Source organism: Macaca thibetana, chromosome 3 (assembly GCF_024542745.1).
Source record: "Macaca thibetana thibetana isolate TM-01 chromosome 3, ASM2454274v1, whole genome shotgun sequence".
NCBI lineage: Eukaryota > Metazoa > Chordata > Mammalia > Primates > Cercopithecidae > Macaca > Macaca thibetana.
In genome coordinates, this window is record NC_065580.1 from 18,230,180 (window position 1) to 18,247,934 (window position 17,755).

The 17,755-nt window shown below is 37.7% G+C and overlaps 2 protein-coding genes across 9 annotated transcripts in view; one reads left to right on the forward strand and one right to left on the reverse strand.

The window, feature by feature from the left end:
• AGK (acylglycerol kinase) overlaps positions 1-17,755 on the reverse strand; it is a 985,672-nt gene that overhangs the window by 889,824 nt on the left and 78,093 nt on the right. The gene's annotated exons all lie outside the window — the stretch shown is intronic.
• Positions 1-17,755, forward strand: part of BRAF (B-Raf proto-oncogene, serine/threonine kinase) — a 202,331-nt gene that overhangs the window by 168,021 nt on the left and 16,555 nt on the right. For 5 of the 8 annotated variants that reach the window (XM_050782236.1, XM_050782237.1, XM_050782244.1 and 2 more), the window contains 4 exons: positions 292-338; positions 1,129-1,247; positions 4,955-5,086; positions 13,710-13,844. In XM_050782236.1, coding sequence (XP_050638193.1) covers positions 292-338; positions 1,129-1,247; positions 4,955-5,086; positions 13,710-13,844 — 433 coding nt within the window. Of the gene's footprint in view, positions 1-291; positions 339-1,128; positions 1,248-4,954; positions 5,087-6,926; positions 11,475-13,709; positions 13,845-17,755 lie in introns of those variants that run through there. The other 3 variants (XM_050782240.1, XM_050782242.1, XM_050782243.1) reach the window with 3 other exon arrangements.

Genomic DNA, 17,755 nt, shown 5'->3' on the forward strand with positions numbered 1-17,755 from the left:
ATAAATAGGCTTGACTGGAGTGAAAGGTTTGTATTGGTAACTAGTAAAAGATAAAGCAAAGTCTTCTAATAGAAAACAAGATTTTGACTGTACCATTATAGTGATATGTTTCCATAATCTTAAATTCATTTATAGTCTGTTTTGATATTCTGTGAAGGGTTTATCACAATGTACAATTTTCAATTGTATCATGATTCTAAATAAGTCTTTACACCCCTAAGTATGTTCTATAGATTTTGAGGCCAGAGTCCTTTAGCCCTACTCAGGTTAAAATGATGTTTTGTTTTTCAGTTACTTACACGCCAAGTCAATCATCCACAGAGACCTCAAGAGTAATAGTATCCTTCCTGAAATTTGTCTGCGAAGTTTGAAAACATCCTGACTTTTTCTTCTGCACTTTGTCTTCACATTATGTAAAAACAGTTTTCATGCTAAGTTCGATATACTGTAAAGAGAATTAACAAAGAATTATGCATGCGTGTATAGGAGAGCAGGATACCACAGCCTGCTTTTGGTTTCTTGACAACTGAACATTACAAGAAAATCTGTCAGAAGTCTTTACAATAGTAGGATTTTTTTATTGCTTGCTTACATTTTATCAGCACTATAAAACTGATAGTTTTGTAACTGTTAGTCCCTTTCAGACCTCTGACCTTGCTCAGTGGTAGTTGAGATATAACTGAAGGCTCTAAATTATATAACAACGAGGTGAGAAAAACATAGTATTTCTTCTTCCCTAAGTGCAGACTAAGATACTATCTGCAGCATCTTCATTCCAACGAAGAGCCTGTACAGCTTGCCCAGGAGTGCCAAGAGAATATCTGGTCCTACATTGCTAAACTCTAATGGGAAAGTTTCAGGTTCTCCCATAAACTTAGGAAAGCATCTCACCTCATCCTAGCACATTTCAAGCCCCCAGAATCTTAAAAGCAGGTTGTATAGGCTAAATAGAACTAATCATTGTTTTAGACATACTTACTGACTTTAAGAGGAAAGATGAAGTACTGTGTTTTAAAGAATATTATATTACAGAATTATAGAAATTAGATCTCTTACCTAAAATCTTCATAATGCTTGCTCTGATAGGAAAATGAGATCTACTGTTTTCCTTTACTTACTGCACCTCAGATATATTTCTTCATGAAGACCTCACAGTAAAAATAGGTGATTTTGGTCTAGCTACAGTGAAATCTCGATGGAGTGGGTCCCATCAGTTTGAACAGTTGTCTGGATCCATTTTGTGGATGGTAAGAATTGAGGCTATTTTTCCACTGATTAAATTTTTGGCCCTGAGATGCTGCTGAGTTACTAGAGAGTCATTGAAGGTTTAACCTATAGTATTTTCATAGTCCCCAGTATTCACAAAAATCAATGTTCTTATTTTTCATGTAAATAGATTTTTTAACTTTTTTCTTTACCCTTAAAAAGAGTATTTTGAAACCAATTTCAGTGTATCTCAAACAAAAATATATGTCTTATAAACAGTGTTTCATATTTTATTCAAAATTATTTAAAGTATTTTGTGTTCAAAATGTTCTGTGTATCCTGTTGAAAAAAAAAACAGGTATGCAATTTAAGGCAGGTGTGATCTACAGCCATTATTATGGTTTTGCTAAGAAAACTACTCCTTTTAACAGAGAAGCTGTTTCACAATCTTATTTAAGCCTAATTTGGAAAGTTACTTCCTTTAGACTAGAAAGAGTCCCATAATTATGGGGCAGCTGGAAGAGGAAAGACCAAAAAAAAGAGAGGTAGATTAACAGCCTTGTGCTATCTTGCATAGCTCTTTCTTTCTCTTTCTTTCTTCCTGTTTTTTGCTTTGTGAAAAAGAAGAAAGAGAAGTTCTAAAAGAAGGGAACTAAAACTTCTGTGCAGTTGCAGCAAGCTGTGGAAAGTTCAGTCATATGAATCATTCCCTAAAACAGCATTCTTAAAAGGGTCCCTCACAGCGTTTTAGAGGGCCCACAAGATCTTCCCTTTGTGAGACAAGATTGTCTTTGTATCATTCAACCAAAACAACACATCGCAACAGATTGAGTGCAAAAGCAAATATGAGAATCCAGCTGGCTTCTGTTAAGTCAGACATTGAAGAGAATCACAGGCCAGGCATGGTGGCTCAAGCCCATAGTTCCAGCTATTTGGGAGGCTGGGGCAGGAGGATCATTTGATCCTAGAAGTTGACTGGCCTGCTCAACATAGTGAGACCCAATCTCTAAACCATAAAAGGAGGATAATTGTACTACTATTCTTACTAAACTTTTTTTTTGTTTTTGATAATAGTTATTTTTCATTTAAAATGAATGATCTGTGTTAACATCTGCTTGTTATTATTTTAGTAGTTAAATGAATTAATAGTTTAATTTCTCCATTAAATTTTAATGATAAATATCCACAGATACAATCCACATAAAGAAAAGTGCTTTAGTGTCCTCAATAATTTTTAAGAGTGAAAGAGTCCTGAGACCAAAAAGTTTGAAAACCACAGCTCTAAGCTGAATACAGGCTTTCCCAAAAGTCTTAGTGTAATTCTAAGCTTTAAATAACTTAATCTGCACTGAGACTTTCGGGCACCCTGCTGGAAACAGAAAAGTTGTAAGGGCTTTCAAAGCCGCAAACTGTATGTAGCAGTCTCCAAAAAGGGAAGTCCAAGGTAGGACTCCCAAGTTTGTCCGAATAAACCTAGAGTTAAATTGAGCTATGATTTCTTATGACAGTAAGTAGAATTAGGGCAAGTGGCAAGGTGGAAGAGTATTCTAGTACCCTAACCTCCTCTAAGTCTCTTGATCTGAAATGTTGAGTTGGACTAGTAGATTTCCAGTGCCCCTTCTGTTTCTAAGATTCAGTGATTGGAGTTAGCTAGATTTTTTTCATCATTTAACATGTTTAACTGTTTTAATTTATAATTGTAAGTGATAGAAAAATTAATAACTATAATCTGATGTCAGGCACCTTTATTAAGGCATACACACCTTGTGAAAACGATGGCATTGTATCCTAAAAGGATGAGGGAAAACAGATTTTAAGTGCTGAAATTGCAAAACCTAAAACTATAAACAATAGTCACGTGCTTCTAAAGTATGTTAATTTTTAACTATGTGGGAGAGTTAGGCTCAATCAAGTCTCTAGTTTTGTCCTTACTTTTTCAAAAACCTTAATTAATACAGTTTGTAGATTATTATACATAAAGTTTTATATTTTCTTACAATTAATTTTTTGTTGATACCTGTATTCTTCCATGCTGAGTTTTAAGACAAGAGAATAATAGCCAACGGCACCCTTCATTGTTAAACCAATCCTGGGTTGATACTGCCCTCAGAAATATGGAACATTCATATCATAGGAGAGAAGAATTTGGTTATAACTAAGGCTGTGTGGTCCTCTGAATTATATACAATGTTCTTCTCAACTTTGTTTTATTTATATCTTAGGAGAGAGAAACCTTTGTGAGAGTTTTAACAAATTAAATCACTAAATTGAAGATTCGTCAGGCATTTCTTAAAATAGGTGACGTGCAACTTGTCATCAAACTATCTACCACCAACAGTGTGAGATAAAACTAAATTAAAAGAAAAAAGCAGTTCATCTGATTTCTACTTCATCTCTCACAAAAATTGGTTCAGGCTTTGAAAATTATACCTTTGCCATACCAGCCTCTCAGTATTCTGGCTTGCTCATTACATCACAGTTATATGTGGTTTATTTTGTACTGTATTACTAAAAGTAACTATGAACAAAATGTATGACAAAGCGAAGTAGATCAACTTTCTCCTTCACTTCCATCCTCTCGTGCTCTTCAGGACATCCCACAGATCTTCCATCAGTGGGTCTCAACTTTGGTTGGACATTAGAATCATCTGGGGAGCTTTAAAGACTAATTAATGTTTGGGTCCCACCACCAGATTCTGATATGTTCTGTGATTGGACTGGAGTGTAGTCTGGACGTTGAGGGGTTTAAGGCTCCACGGGTCATTCTCATTTGCAGCGGTTGCTGAGTGCCATTATTGCCTCTCCTTGTGAGATGCCTGCCTTACCCAGACCAATAACCAGGAATTTTGTCCCAGGTCTTTCAGCCATTTTTGCAGAGTTAGTACCACTTTTGCTGTCAAATTGACATTGTCATAAACTTTTCATTAATATACTGCCATTTCGATTCCTTCCACATGAAACAATACAGAAGACAAGGTGAAAGAATAACTCTTTTAAGCTCATATTTAACCAACTGTTTATTGTATTTCATGTAAATAAGAAACCTAATTGTGCAATACAATGACTGAAATGTGTAAAAATGTAGCAAATAGGATTGTTTCATTGCCCAAGAAGCAGCAGCCAAAAGATTCTTTATACCATCTTTTACTAAATCTACCCGCTGTCTTGCTTTTGTTAATAAAGCATCCATGGCATGTTTATACCATATGCTGATTCCATAGTTTGAAAGGGGATTTGAGTTTATCAGTCTTGAAATTCTACCATTATTTTCTAAGGTGTCCTCAGATGAGAAAAGTTGTTTGTACCAATGGGGAAACTTAAATTCTAGGACAGTTACTACAGTAGTTGTGCTGCTCCTAAGCATCTTATAACCACAAGTCTAGTATTTATTTGCTGAATCAGGAATGGGAAGTGGGAACTGATTCTAATAGGGTAAATCATGGGAAGAATTCAAATGGCAGTGATGGTATTTTGTGCAGAAAGAGATTGCCTAAATAATTATTGAATTATAAAATCTTAGTAATGCAATAACAAAATGTCTGCTAATACTGTCTCTTTCTGAGTTTATAGAGCAGAGGTTTTTTTCTTCATCTTAGTTTTATTTCTTTGACTATTAAGAGAATTGATTACATATTAGACAGATGTTTTAACGGTAAAAGCATTACCCTAGGAATTATAATAGCTTGTTTTTCAGTCTTTGTTGAAGTGAAGAATTAACTAGAATATTTTTCTTTGTATGTTCTAACAGGCACCAGAAGTCATCAGAATGCAAGATAAAAATCCATACAGCTTTCAGTCAGATGTATATGCATTTGGGATTGTTCTGTATGAATTGATGACTGGACAGTTACCTTATTCAAATATCAATAACAGGGACCAGGTAAATATTTACCACCTCTTGGTGTTTATTTTACCATCTGTATACAAGGCTCCAGGTAGTTGTAGAAAATAAGTGTTAACTTCTGGGTAAGCATGAAGGATAGAACTCTTGATTTTTGTTACCAGTTTTAGAAATCGTTTGTATACTTTTGGCAGTAATAGCAACACGTTAAGTCCTTTCCTTAGAATATCAGTCATAAATGTTACAATGGAATAAAATTCCTGATTTTCTGACTAGAAACTACAGATACAACAATGGATATTTCTTGACCATAGCACAGTTAGAAGAATGAGCTCTGCTACTGTAGCATCTGGGCATTATACTGTTCACTGTATCACAGTTGTGCTGTCAGAACAGGCAGTCAGCTATGAGCTTCTTTATATTAAATTCTTTTAGAATTACTAAGGTTTCTTGAAATCTTTAATTTTTAAAACTAGGTAAATGGAAGGAATCACGCTTTGATTTTTCTATAATGAGAATTCTAGTAGGAGGGTAATTTTTTACTTCTTTCCTTCCTCAGCTCCTGTTCCCTGTCCCTTACCTTCCAAAAGGTACTAACATAGCCTCATGGAGCTCTTAGCCTTTTCTATCTCTGCCTCAGTAAGCTCGCTTAGACTTTTAAAATTGGCCAAGAAAAGTGAATTGTCTTTACTAAAATTACCTTGAATAACTACATTTTAAAAGGTTTGTGAATGTGTGTGTAGAGAGATTACAACAGTTACCCTGTTAATATATTAAAAACACTAGTTGACCACATAAACTCTAATTAAAGAATATTTATCCTTTATGCTGTGATTTGCCTCAGAACCACCTGGGAATTTTGTTTAAAAATGGGGATACTGGTGCAGTTTCTAATTAAATGGGGAGGAGCCAATCACCTGCATTTTTTTCTGTTTCCCAGGTGATTCCAATACAGACCAAAGTTGAGAATCACCAGTCTAAATAATTTTTTAAAAAAGAGCGCAAACTTTTTAGGTATTTCATCATAACTTCCCAACCTAATGAGATGGTAGTTCTTGTATATAAATATTACTGCTTCATTTAAGTGATTTGGTCTGTTTTGTCAAGAGCTCAACTCTCTCTTTTTGGTGCTAACTCTGAGTAGCTTTCTCACTTCACTGTGATATCGGAGAAATAATCTCTTAAGTTACCATGTACTTTGTGTGTGTACTTATTGAATCACCATATGCCCCTTACACAACAGTGGTCTTGACTGTGTTTGATGGTTTTTAAAAATGGCTACATTTCTACCCAGTTCATTATAAAACTAAATTTTGGTTAGTGTTGGCCTTTCTAACTACTTCATAGCTTTAGAATGTTGAGTCTTAGTTTTGAGTGTGAAACAACATGACTTTGGATCTGAGGTTTTAAGCCTGCATGAAACTTAGATTCAGGATGGACTGAAATTTCAGCTAAAGAACATAACTGAAACATTGTTCTTACTGTACTTGTGATAGATCTATATCACTGAAATGGTTGATTTGACAGTGGCAGTCGGGGTAGCTAAATGGTCTCTAATTTACAAGCTTTATGTCCTCTGCCTTTTATAGTCTTATTAATTCGATCATACAGCATAACATCCTGCACCATGTTCACTTTTCCTGTACATAATATTTTTCTGGAGGAATTATGGATTTTTAGTTTAGTTTCAGTTGATTTATCATATAGACTACAAATTAATAAAAATTTATGAACCTAAGATCTGGATGAAATTTATTTGTCAGTGAATACGTTTATCTTAATACAGTAATAAAATTGTAATATAGAAACAAGTATTATCTCCAAAATACGGATAAAAGCATCCCAGAGTTCTGCACTCATCCACTTCTTGGCATTTTAGGTGCTTTGTCCTCCATGGGAGTATAATAAATGATGTGGCAAGGGCTTACTCTCCATGAGAGGAATGTGTGACCAACAGAAGGGTAAGGCCTTTACTAGTTAATTCTTTCTAATAGTATAGTTAGAACCTTCTGGAATTTACTAGTCTGAAACCAAGTTAAGTATTTAATGGAGAAGAAGGAGGTAAAAGAATGATATCCTCTTACAACTACCCCCATTCTGCTTCATTACCCTCTAGTCTACTTTCATCAAATAGTACTTTCTATGAAACTCCACATTTTGAAGAGTTAACTCTGGCCATCCTCAATGAAGTTGCCCTAGGTATTGTTCCATTCATCCTTTGATTTTTCTTTTGCTGTCTGTAATACTTGGATCTCCATGGCTCTCAGATTAGACTTCTGTTTAAGAATCCAGGAATATTCTTTACTATGCAATGTGAATACCATTCCCCTAGACTCTCATGCCCATAGTCTGAGGTGGCAGATTTTGCCTGTAAATTCAGAGCACAGCTGGTAAAGCAGTGTGATGTAATGGCAGGTCTTGGACTCAGGTAGGTAGACTGGTCTACCTACCTCTCTGGGTATCTTTTTTTTCCTTTTTTCTTTTTTCTTTCTTTTTTTTTTTTTTCCCAAGACGGAGTCTCGCTCTGTTGCCCAGGCTGGAATGCAGTGGCCTGATCTCAGCTCACTGCAACCTCTGCCTCCTGGGTTCAGCGATTCTTCTGTCTCATCCTCCCGAGTAGCTGGGATTGCAGGCATGCACCACTATGCCCAACTAATTTTTTTGTATTTTTGGTAGAGACGGAGGTTTCACCATGCTGGTCAGGCTGGTCTCGAACTCCCGACCTGATGATCTGCCCGCGTTGGCCTCCCAGAGTGCTGGGATTACAGGTGTGAGCCACTGCACCTGGCCTTTTTTCTTTTTTCAGTTACCCCCAAAATAAGGGAATTCGGCTAAAGAATTTCTTCCAGCTTCAAAAATCAGATTCTTTTCTAAAATAGGTATCTTAGCTCTTTGCAAAGTAGTATGCCTTTTTACCTTTATTCACCCTAGTACTAAAAGTCTGGGAGATCACTTTGTCATCCCCCAACTCTTCTTTATCATTCCAACATTCTTCTCTCTAATCACCCTGTTCTTCCCTCCTTCAGTGCATTTTCTCTTGTAAGTTGGGATTAATAATGTGCTCACTTAAGCTAGGAATATTGACTATACCTTTATGGCTTTCTTTTCTTGGAGCAGAAGTGCTGTGTCTTCTTCGAAGAATAGATAGCATATATCCGTTATTTCAAGTGTATTCCAGTTATAATTGCTGCATAACAAACCACCCAGAATGTAGTAGCTTAAAATATGAATCTGTAGGTTGGGCTGTTCTCAGTGAGAAAGATTCTTACCAGTTTCACACCGTATTGACTAGAGTAGGTATACTGGGTGTTAAAAGGATCTACTCGAAAGTGGCTCATTCATATATCTGGCAAGTTGGTGCTAGCTAGAAGCCAGAAGCTCAGTTATTCTCCACATGAGCCTTTCCTTGCGGACCTCTTTGCAGGTCTTCGAGGACCTCTTCATTGGTCTTCCTCACAGCATGGTGGCTAGGTTCTAAGCACAAGATCTGAAGAAACAGGAACTAAGTACTAGTCTCTTATCAACAGGCAAATTATTTTAATAGAAAATGTTTTCAATACCAACTATATACAAAGCACTGTGGAATATAGAAAGATTCAAAATGAATAAAAGAAAACACAGGCTCTGCTCTCTCAATGGCATGTGCAGTCCTGTTGAGGCTGTGCTGGGGGTGATACTGAAAATGAGCAGGCATGAGCTCCAGTAATACCATGGAGTGAATGACAGGGTCGAGACACCAGGAGTACTGAGTGTGGATTGAAAGTATGAAGAATCAGTCCCAGAATTTCAAACCAAAGTATTGGTTTCGTTGTGTATGTGCCACATGAATCTTCTGTCCATGAATAACATCCAGGAAGAACTTTCCCTTTTTTCTTCTTTCTGTTTCTTCATCAGTCAGCCTCTGCACCCCACCCCAGCAGATACTGAAAGTTGCCTGCTTGGTGCTCTGCACTAACTAAATTCTGTGGGATGTTTAAAAACATAAGAGTTGTCTTTGATTTTTTTTTCTCACATTCCTCCTGAAAGACTCTTGAAAAACTATGTATCTCCTTGTATATTTTTTAAGTTGGCATCTAAAAGTTTTTATCTTAAGTTTAAATAATTGCAAAGAATGTAATTTCCAGTATATTCTATTAACATTTTAAAATAAGACTATCTTAGAGAGAGAGATATATACATATATATATATCCCTCTTTTTGAAATATATGCATCAGAATCTTAAAACCATACTGATTTTATGCCTATTAAAAAATACTGAAGCTCTTCATTAATTTCTGGAAGTTTTACATGTTTCCTTTTTTCTCTTCAAACTATTTGTATTGTTTCTCACAGAAGTTCATCCTAATGTAACATTTGTATGTTTTAAAGCCTTTTATTGACTACCTAAGTTACATCTCTGCAATAAAAATATGTATATAAGTTTAAATTTAGAATTTTACAAAATTGTGACTTCAAGCTCTGATTAGTAATTTTTTAAATTCTGAATTACGTCTTTGTTGCAAGTAATATATAGCTGATGAAAGTAGCATATAAGTTTTGATATATGGAAACATAGAAGGTAAAATTATATTGGAAATATGTATCTTAATGATATGGGGCTTTTCTTTTCCCTTCAATTAATGTATGTATCTGTGGATAAATACAGCTTTTTTGCTAGGACACTAGATACTAAGACTTAGTATTTATTCTTTCCATATTTCATTTTTAAAGAGGTAAATACTGAGAAATTTTATCTAAATTATAAGAAGATGACAAAGGCACGAGTTTTGTTGTAACCACATGCAGAGTTTAGTGGTCCCCAAGACCAGCTTCAGGTTTGTTAAAAGGACTCACTGAAAACTCACTGAAAGCTGCTCAAGACTCACTGACAACTGTTAAATTCACAGTTACAGTTTATTACGATGAAAGAATACAGATTAAAATTAACAAGGGAAGAGACCCATAGGACAGAATTCAGGAGCGTTCTTGTTGGAGCTTCCTGTCACCCTCTCCCAATGGAGCTGTGGACAGATCTTCCAGTAGCAATGTATGACAACACACATGGATTGTTGCCAACCAGGGAACCTCACCTGAACCTTGGAGTCTAGAGTTTTTATTGGGATTCAGTCACATAGATATGATTAATCACCTCCGGGGCTGACCTTAGTTTCCAGCTCCTGCAGAGGTCAAGCTGATGCCACATGACCCAGAGCCCTCTATAAATCACATTGTTAGCATAGACTATCTGGCATGGCCCATGGCCCCCAAATAAACAGACACTCTTATCAGGCAGGACATTTTAAGGGCTTAGTGATTACCTCCCAGGAGCCAGGAGCAAAGGCTAGCTCTCTCTTTGAGCAGGGTTAATTCTTTACCACATACTATATCACTCAGTCATTTGAGCTCATTCCTATAATGTACCAAAATTTACTTAGTAACTTGTCATTAAAAATGTTTTAAAAGCTCAGCTGACATTTCAGTTAATATTTTTGAAAGTAAAGAGTTGAAAACCAACAGACTTGTTTCCCATTCGTTGGAGCCCAGTTCGACACCAGTATTTAGAAATGTCGGCCGGGCGCGGTGGCTCAAGCCTGTAATCCCAGCACTTTGGGAGGCCGAGACGGGCGGATCATGAGGTCAGGAGATCGAGACCATCCTGGCTAACACGGTGAAACCCTGTCTCTACTAAAAAATACAAAAAACTAGCCGGGCGAAGTGGCGGGTGCCTGTATTCCCAGCTACTGGGGAGGCTAAGGCAGGAGAATGGCGTGAACCCGAGAGGAGGAGCTTGCAGTGAGCTGCGATCCGTTCACTGCACTCCAGCCTGGGTGACAGAGCAAGACTCCGTCTCAAAAAAAAAAAAAGAAATATCTCTTTGTTGCCCCAGAGGTTTTTACACCCTGGGACAATGTATACTATAGTTAGGTTACACATGCGTAAAAGGTGTGCCTTTTGTAAAGTGGTAGAAGGGCAGTTATAACAGGGAAAATGAGAAAGGAAGATAAGTGTTATGCTTCCACTTGAGTGGTTCTCTGGCAAATCACTTTTTTCAAAGGGGATGCCAGTAAGTTGATAGTTGTAGAAATTAATTCCCTTAAAACGACCATGTTGGCTGGGCGTGGTGGCTCACACCTGTAACCCCAGCACTTTGGGAGGCTGAGGCAGGTGGATCACATAAGGTCTGGAGTTCAAGACTAGCCTGGCCAACATGGTGAAACCCCATCTCTACTAAAAAAATACAAACATTAGCTGGGCATGGTGATGTGCACCTATAATCCAGCTACTGGGGAGGCTGAGGCAGGAGAATCTCTTGAACCCAGGAGGGGGAGGTTGCAGTGAGCTGCAATCATACCACTGCACTCCAGCCTGGGCAATAGAGCAAGACTCTGTCTCAAATTAAAAAAAAAAAAAAAAAAAAAAAAAAAAACGCACCGTGTATATACCTTTGGCAAAGCCTTCCTGTAACCCCAGGGATACTTGACCCTAATTTAAAGACTACGGACATATGACATGGCTAATCAACTAGCAAAAAGTTATCACTCACCTTAATGAATAGTTAACTTAAACATTGAAAACCTCCTGTATCCACAAGGTTATGTTAAATACTGGTGGTAGTGGTGTTATAGATATTTTTTAAGTTGTTTTTTTTTTTTTTTTTTTGAGACAGTCTCGCTCTGTTGCCCAGGCTGGAGTGCAGTGGCACAATCTCAGCTCACTGCAACCTCTGCCTCTTGGGTTCAAGCAGTTCCTGGCCTCAGCCTCCCACGTAGCTGGGACTACAGGCACTCGCTGCCACGCCCAGCTAATTTTTATATTTTTAGTAGAGACAGGGTTTCATCATCTTGGCCAGGCTGGTCTTGAACTCCTAGACCTCATGATCTACCCTCCTCGGCCTCCCAAAGTGCTGGGATTACAGGCGTGAGCCACCAAGCCTGGCTTCTTTAAGAATTTTTTAAAAACACATATGTATGAGTCACAATCTCTCTGCCCGAGCACCTATAGTCTCGTTGGAGAACTTAGATAAGAAACATACCACAAAAAGATTAATAACCACACAAGGCAGTAAATGATCATCACAGCTAGTGGTGGGAAGGAGGACCATTATTACTTCTAGGTGTATAAAGAAAGGTATGATAAGCATGGTTACCTTTCAGTTAGGCCTTGATTCATCTGGATTTCAGGTAGCTGGCGAAGGGGTGAGGGAGGGCATTACAAGCACAGTAGGAGCAGCGGCAATAAAAAAGTTAAAAGTGGCGTCGTGTTGGGATAGTCTTCTCTACAAATCCTCTGTTACTTACTTAACTATATTATCTCAGGCAAGTTACTTAATTTATTTGAGCTTTGGATTCCTTATCTGTAAAACGGGGTCAATACCACCCTTGTAGAATTCTTTTTTGAGTATTAAATTAGATGATATCTGGAATCCAAGTGTCCCAAAGTTTTTTGGCCTTTCGGGGCTATCTTTTCCATTGATAGCCAGGTAAGAATACCTGAATTGCTGTCCATACTATATGACTATAGGCACTCCAGATCCTTTCTCTCAACTTTGAAGACCCCTATTCAAAGTGCTTTACATTCTCCTGGCTGTTGCTTATCACCTGTTGCTCCAAGGTATTATTCCAGGTTACTCCCAGGATTCTAAGACTGCTGTCTTCCATTAAAATGATGATGTTTTGATGGTGTAGCTTCAGTAGGGGGCATTGTGAAAGAAAACTGTACTCCCCTCAATTCAGTATCTCTTTCCAAGGTTCATCCTTTAACCTCTACTATATAGAGACCACATTGCAATCAAAGCTTTACTAATGCCTGGCAGTTAAACAAGGGTCATTACAACACCAAACAGGAAATAACACAATGTATCAAGCTTGGCCGTTTCTAAAATTCATCAGCTCTGCCCTGTAGCGGGGATCTCTTACGGGCTTTCAATCCACTTTACCCTCTACTCTCCACCTGTTGCACCTATTTCCTCTAAGACCAAAAGCCCTTCTCTCAGGCTGTCCTCCCTGAGTCCCAAGACTCCTAATATCTATCCCTGCCTGCCCTCAAAAGAGGCAAAATATTAGGAAATTAAGAAATTAGAAAAAAGTATAAATCTCCGAATCCAGAGAAGACAAGCCTTTTTATTTCATTAAACAGATTTTAGCTCCTGCTGGCTTCCCCTTCTCTCCTCTGGGGGAGGCTCTGGTTTGTATAACCAAGTGGTCCATTAGCATTTCCACAATAAAAGGGCTTAAGATGCAGATGCCAAAAAAAACTGATAAAATGTTAGCCTTTTTGGTTTTCCCTACATATATGTAAAGGACTTACCACAATATCCAACAACAAGATGTGCTGAATGATTTTTTTTCTTTTTTAAAGTAAAAAAGAGACACTGTCAGATCTGTTTTAGATGGTTACCCTGTGATTGGGAAAATGGACTAGATAAGGAGAGACCAAAAGCAGGGGAGCAATTAGAGAACCTTTGCCACAGTCCAGCAATCATGAAGATTTGAGCTTGCAGCTCCTTTTGTGGGTTCCCTACAATCTATGATGTAGCATTGGTTTTTTAAAACTTTTTATTGAGGTGTAGTACATACATCATAAGCTGTAAATGTACAGCTTACTGTGTTTTCAGTGAATATGAAGTATATTTTTCAACGTATCTACAAGGTTGAATTATTTCCCTTTTTTTTCTCTCTCCAGATAATTTTTATGGTGGGACGAGGATACCTATCTCCAGATCTCAGTAAGGTACGGAGTAACTGTCCAAAAGCCATGAAGAGATTAATGGCAGAGTGCCTCAAAAAGAAAAGAGATGAAAGACCACTCTTTCCCCAAGTAAGAAAAAGCTTCATGCTATCCAAAAGAACAGACTAACATTCATAGACAGATTTCTGAGCACTTTTTTGGGCACACAGTCTGTATTTCGTGAGTTTGGATTCTATGTGCAGACTCCAGACAAGTAAACATATTAAGATGGTTTCCTGAGGGTTGAGCAGTGGTACACCTAAAAATTTCGGGTCCCAATACAAAATATTCAGAAAGACTCTGCATTTGTCCATCAGTTCTCAGACTTCTCGGTCTTTGAATTCTTTTACATGTTTAAAAATTATCGAAGACCGCCCCCGCCCCTGCAAAGAGCTTTTGTTTATGTAAGTTTTAATTACCTTATTACAAATTAAAACTATGTTTTTAAAAATTTATGAATTAAACATAATAAACCAATATCTTAAATAATATTTAGGAAAAAACAGTTCTATTATCTAAGAGAAAAAAATTAGTGAGGAGTTGCATTGTTTTACTTTTTTTGCAAATCCCTTTGCAAAAAGAAGACAGCTGGATTCTCAGCTTTTGCACTCACATTGCAATATCTCACATCATGTCATCCATAAAAACTCTACTTAACGCTTGTAAAACAATGGCAGTAAAAAAGGCAAATGATATCTTATTGTTATTACAAAAATAGTTTTGACCTCATGGATCCCCTGGTGGTCCACAGACCACATTTTGTGAACCACTGCTTTATTTCTTCTTGGTGGTAAACAGATTCAAGCTTTCCTTTAATACTAGGTCTTTTTGAGGGGCATTTCTGCCTGGTGCAGAAAAAAGAAAAGGCAATAAGACAGTTGTCAGCTCAGCCTGCCTTCACCTAATTCTTGATAACTCATTGCTTTTTTTTTTTTTTTCCATGTTGGATAAAGCCTTAAGTTAATAAGTCTTAGAAAGAACTGTAACTAAGGCCAGGCGTGGTGACTCATGCCCGTAATCCCAACATTTTGGGAGGCCAAGGCAGGCAGATCACTTGAGGTCAGGAGTTCGAGACCAGCCTGGCCAACATGGCAAAACCCCATCTCTACTAAAAATACAAAAATTAGCTGGGGATGGTGGCAGGAGCCTGTAATCCCAGCCACTCAGGAGGCTGAGGCATGAGAGTCACCTGAACCCAGGAGGTGGAGATTGCAGTGAGCTGAGGTGACGCCACTGCACTCCAGCCAGGGTGACAGAATGAGACTGTCTCAAAAAAAAAAAAAAAAAAAAAAAAAAATCTAAATACCTCAACTAGCTTACAGAGTTTAGCTGTAGTAGATATTGTATTATAAATGCAATGTTTTCTGATACTTAGGGAGCTCCTGATAACACTGGATAAATATGCCTTCATGAATCAGTACAGTTTCAAGTGGGAAGTGCTGTTTCCCATAGTAACCCTGCTACCCTAATTACTGGAGTGTTCATTTATGAACTCTTAGGCCTTCGAATGCCCAATCCTAGCTGGGTAACTCAGACAGAAGTCACTGTTACTGGAATGAGATTCACTCATCCTTTATTTTTAAATCTAAAAAACATTCTTCTCTAAAGAATGAAAGAAGGTAAAATTGATGGTTTTTAACAAGTCTCTCAGGGTGTTGCCTAAGAAAAGAAAGGGAAAGCTAAGTGGTTCAGTGGGTAGATATAAGTTTCATTTTTCAGGGTTCAAAGTTACTGTTCCTTTGAGGAAGAGTTTTTATTTTTTTATTTGTTTCTCTAAGTCAGGAAACCTCTGAGTTGAGACTGTCCTGGTGAGAGACCAGTGCTGCTGACCAGCTTCAGCATGACCCTCTCCCATGTTCCCTTTTCACATCATGGTGCTCGGGTTTCTTACTTAGCATGGTTGATTGACATTAATAATGCAAAGTACATCCTTAGGCCTACTTTTAAAATGATATTAAAAGGGGCAAAATGCTTAGCTCATACTTCTAAATATAACATTTCATTAATTACATGGTTTCAAAAACTGAAGTACGTATGTGAACTTTCCAGATTATTGGAGGCTGTCCCTTTTAAGTGTTATTTAAAAATTTTTATTACAGGATATCTTTTCACATCCTATTGTTATGTGCCACATAAATTTTAGATGGCTAAAGATCTATATATTTTTAAAAATATAAAATATGAAATCATTTTTATAGTTTTGAGGTAGGAAAGCCTTCCTTAATAGACAAAATTCAGAAGGAAAAAATTAGCAGATGTGAGTACATTAAAAATGTTTAAACTTCTATATAGAAAAATAACATTGAAAGATAAAGAGAATAATTGTAGCATATATAACAAAAAGTAAATGTTTATAATATACAAAGGATTCCTTCAAATCAGTAAGTAAAAAACAATAGAAAATGGGCAAAGGGAATATGAACAGGTGATTCACATAATTAATACAAATGGTGAATGAATTTAGGGAAAGGTGTAAAGATGTCCATGGCGGTCAGTAAAATGCAAAGACACACAACAGTGAAATATATTTTAATTTTGCCTCTCAGGTTGGTAATATCCAGCACTGGGAACAATGTTGGGAAGTGAGGAGAAGAGCATTCTTTCTAAAATTTTAAAGGTTTGGTGGGAGGCACCATTTTGGAAGAACTTGGTAGAATCCATAAATTCAAAGTACTTCTAAAAATCTGTGCTATGTAACCTATTTCATAAGTATTCAGATCTATATAAGAATGTTTACCGTAATAAGAAAAAGACATTAAGATTTAGTTTTGTATTGATGACATAGATATTGGTGAGAGAAAAAGAAAACAAGACAGAAAACAAAATGTAGTATAATACTCTTTTTTTTTTTTTTTTTTTTTTTTTTTTTTTTTTTTTTAAATAGGCAGAGCCTGTTCTGTTGCCCAGGCTGGAGTGCAGTAATATGATCATAGCCCACTGCAGCCTCAAACTCCTGGGCTCAAGCGATCCTCTCACCTCAGCCTCCTAAGTAGCTGGGACTGCAAGTGCCCATTACCACACCCAGCTAATTTCTTGTGGTGGTGGTGGTGGTGGCGGTGGTGGTGGTGGTTGTAGAGACAGACTCTGACTATGTTGCCCAGGCTGGTCTTGAACTCCTGGGCTCAAGCGATCCTCTGGCCTCAGCCTCCCAAAGTGCTGGGATTACAGGCATAAGCCCCAGTGCCCAGGCTGACAACCACTTTAAAAGGTTGTACAGAGGCCAGGCGCGGTGGCTCACACCTGTAATCCCCGCACTTTGGGAGGCCAAAGCAGGCGGATCACTTGAGGTTGGGAGTTCAAGACCAGCCTGACCAACATGGAGAAACCCTGACTCTATTAAGAATACAAAATTAGCCAGGCATGGTGGCACATGCCTGTAATCCCAGCTACTCGGGAGGCTGGGGTAGGGAAATCGTTTGAACCCAGAAGGTGGAGGTTTTGGTGAGCCGAGATTGTGCCATTGCACTCCAGCCTGGGCAACGAGAGTGAAATTCTGTCTCAAAAAAAAAAAAAAAAAAATGTTGTACAGGTGGGCTCTGTTTTCATAGATGTATTTTTATACATAAAAAAGGTACTGAAGAGGCCAGGCGCAGTGACTCACACCTGTAATCCCAGCACTTTGGGAGGCCAAGGTGGGTGGATCACTTGAGGTCAGGAGTTCGAGACCAGCCTGGGCAACATGGTGAAACCTGTCTCTACTAAAAATACAAAATTAGCCGGGCTTGGTGGCACATGCCTGTGATCCCAGCTACTCGGGAGGCTGAGACAGGAGAATCACTTAAACCTGGGAGGCAGAGGTTGTGGTGAGCTGAGATTGTGCCACTGCACTCCAGCCTGGACAATAGAGTGAGACTCAGTCTCAAAAAAAAAAAAAAAAAAAAAAAAAAAGATACAGAAGAAAGTATAGACTCCAACAGTAGTTATCCCTGGAGAGCAGGATTTGAGAGCCTTATACTCTTTATACATTTCTATAGTATTTTAATTCTTATCTGCATGCTATA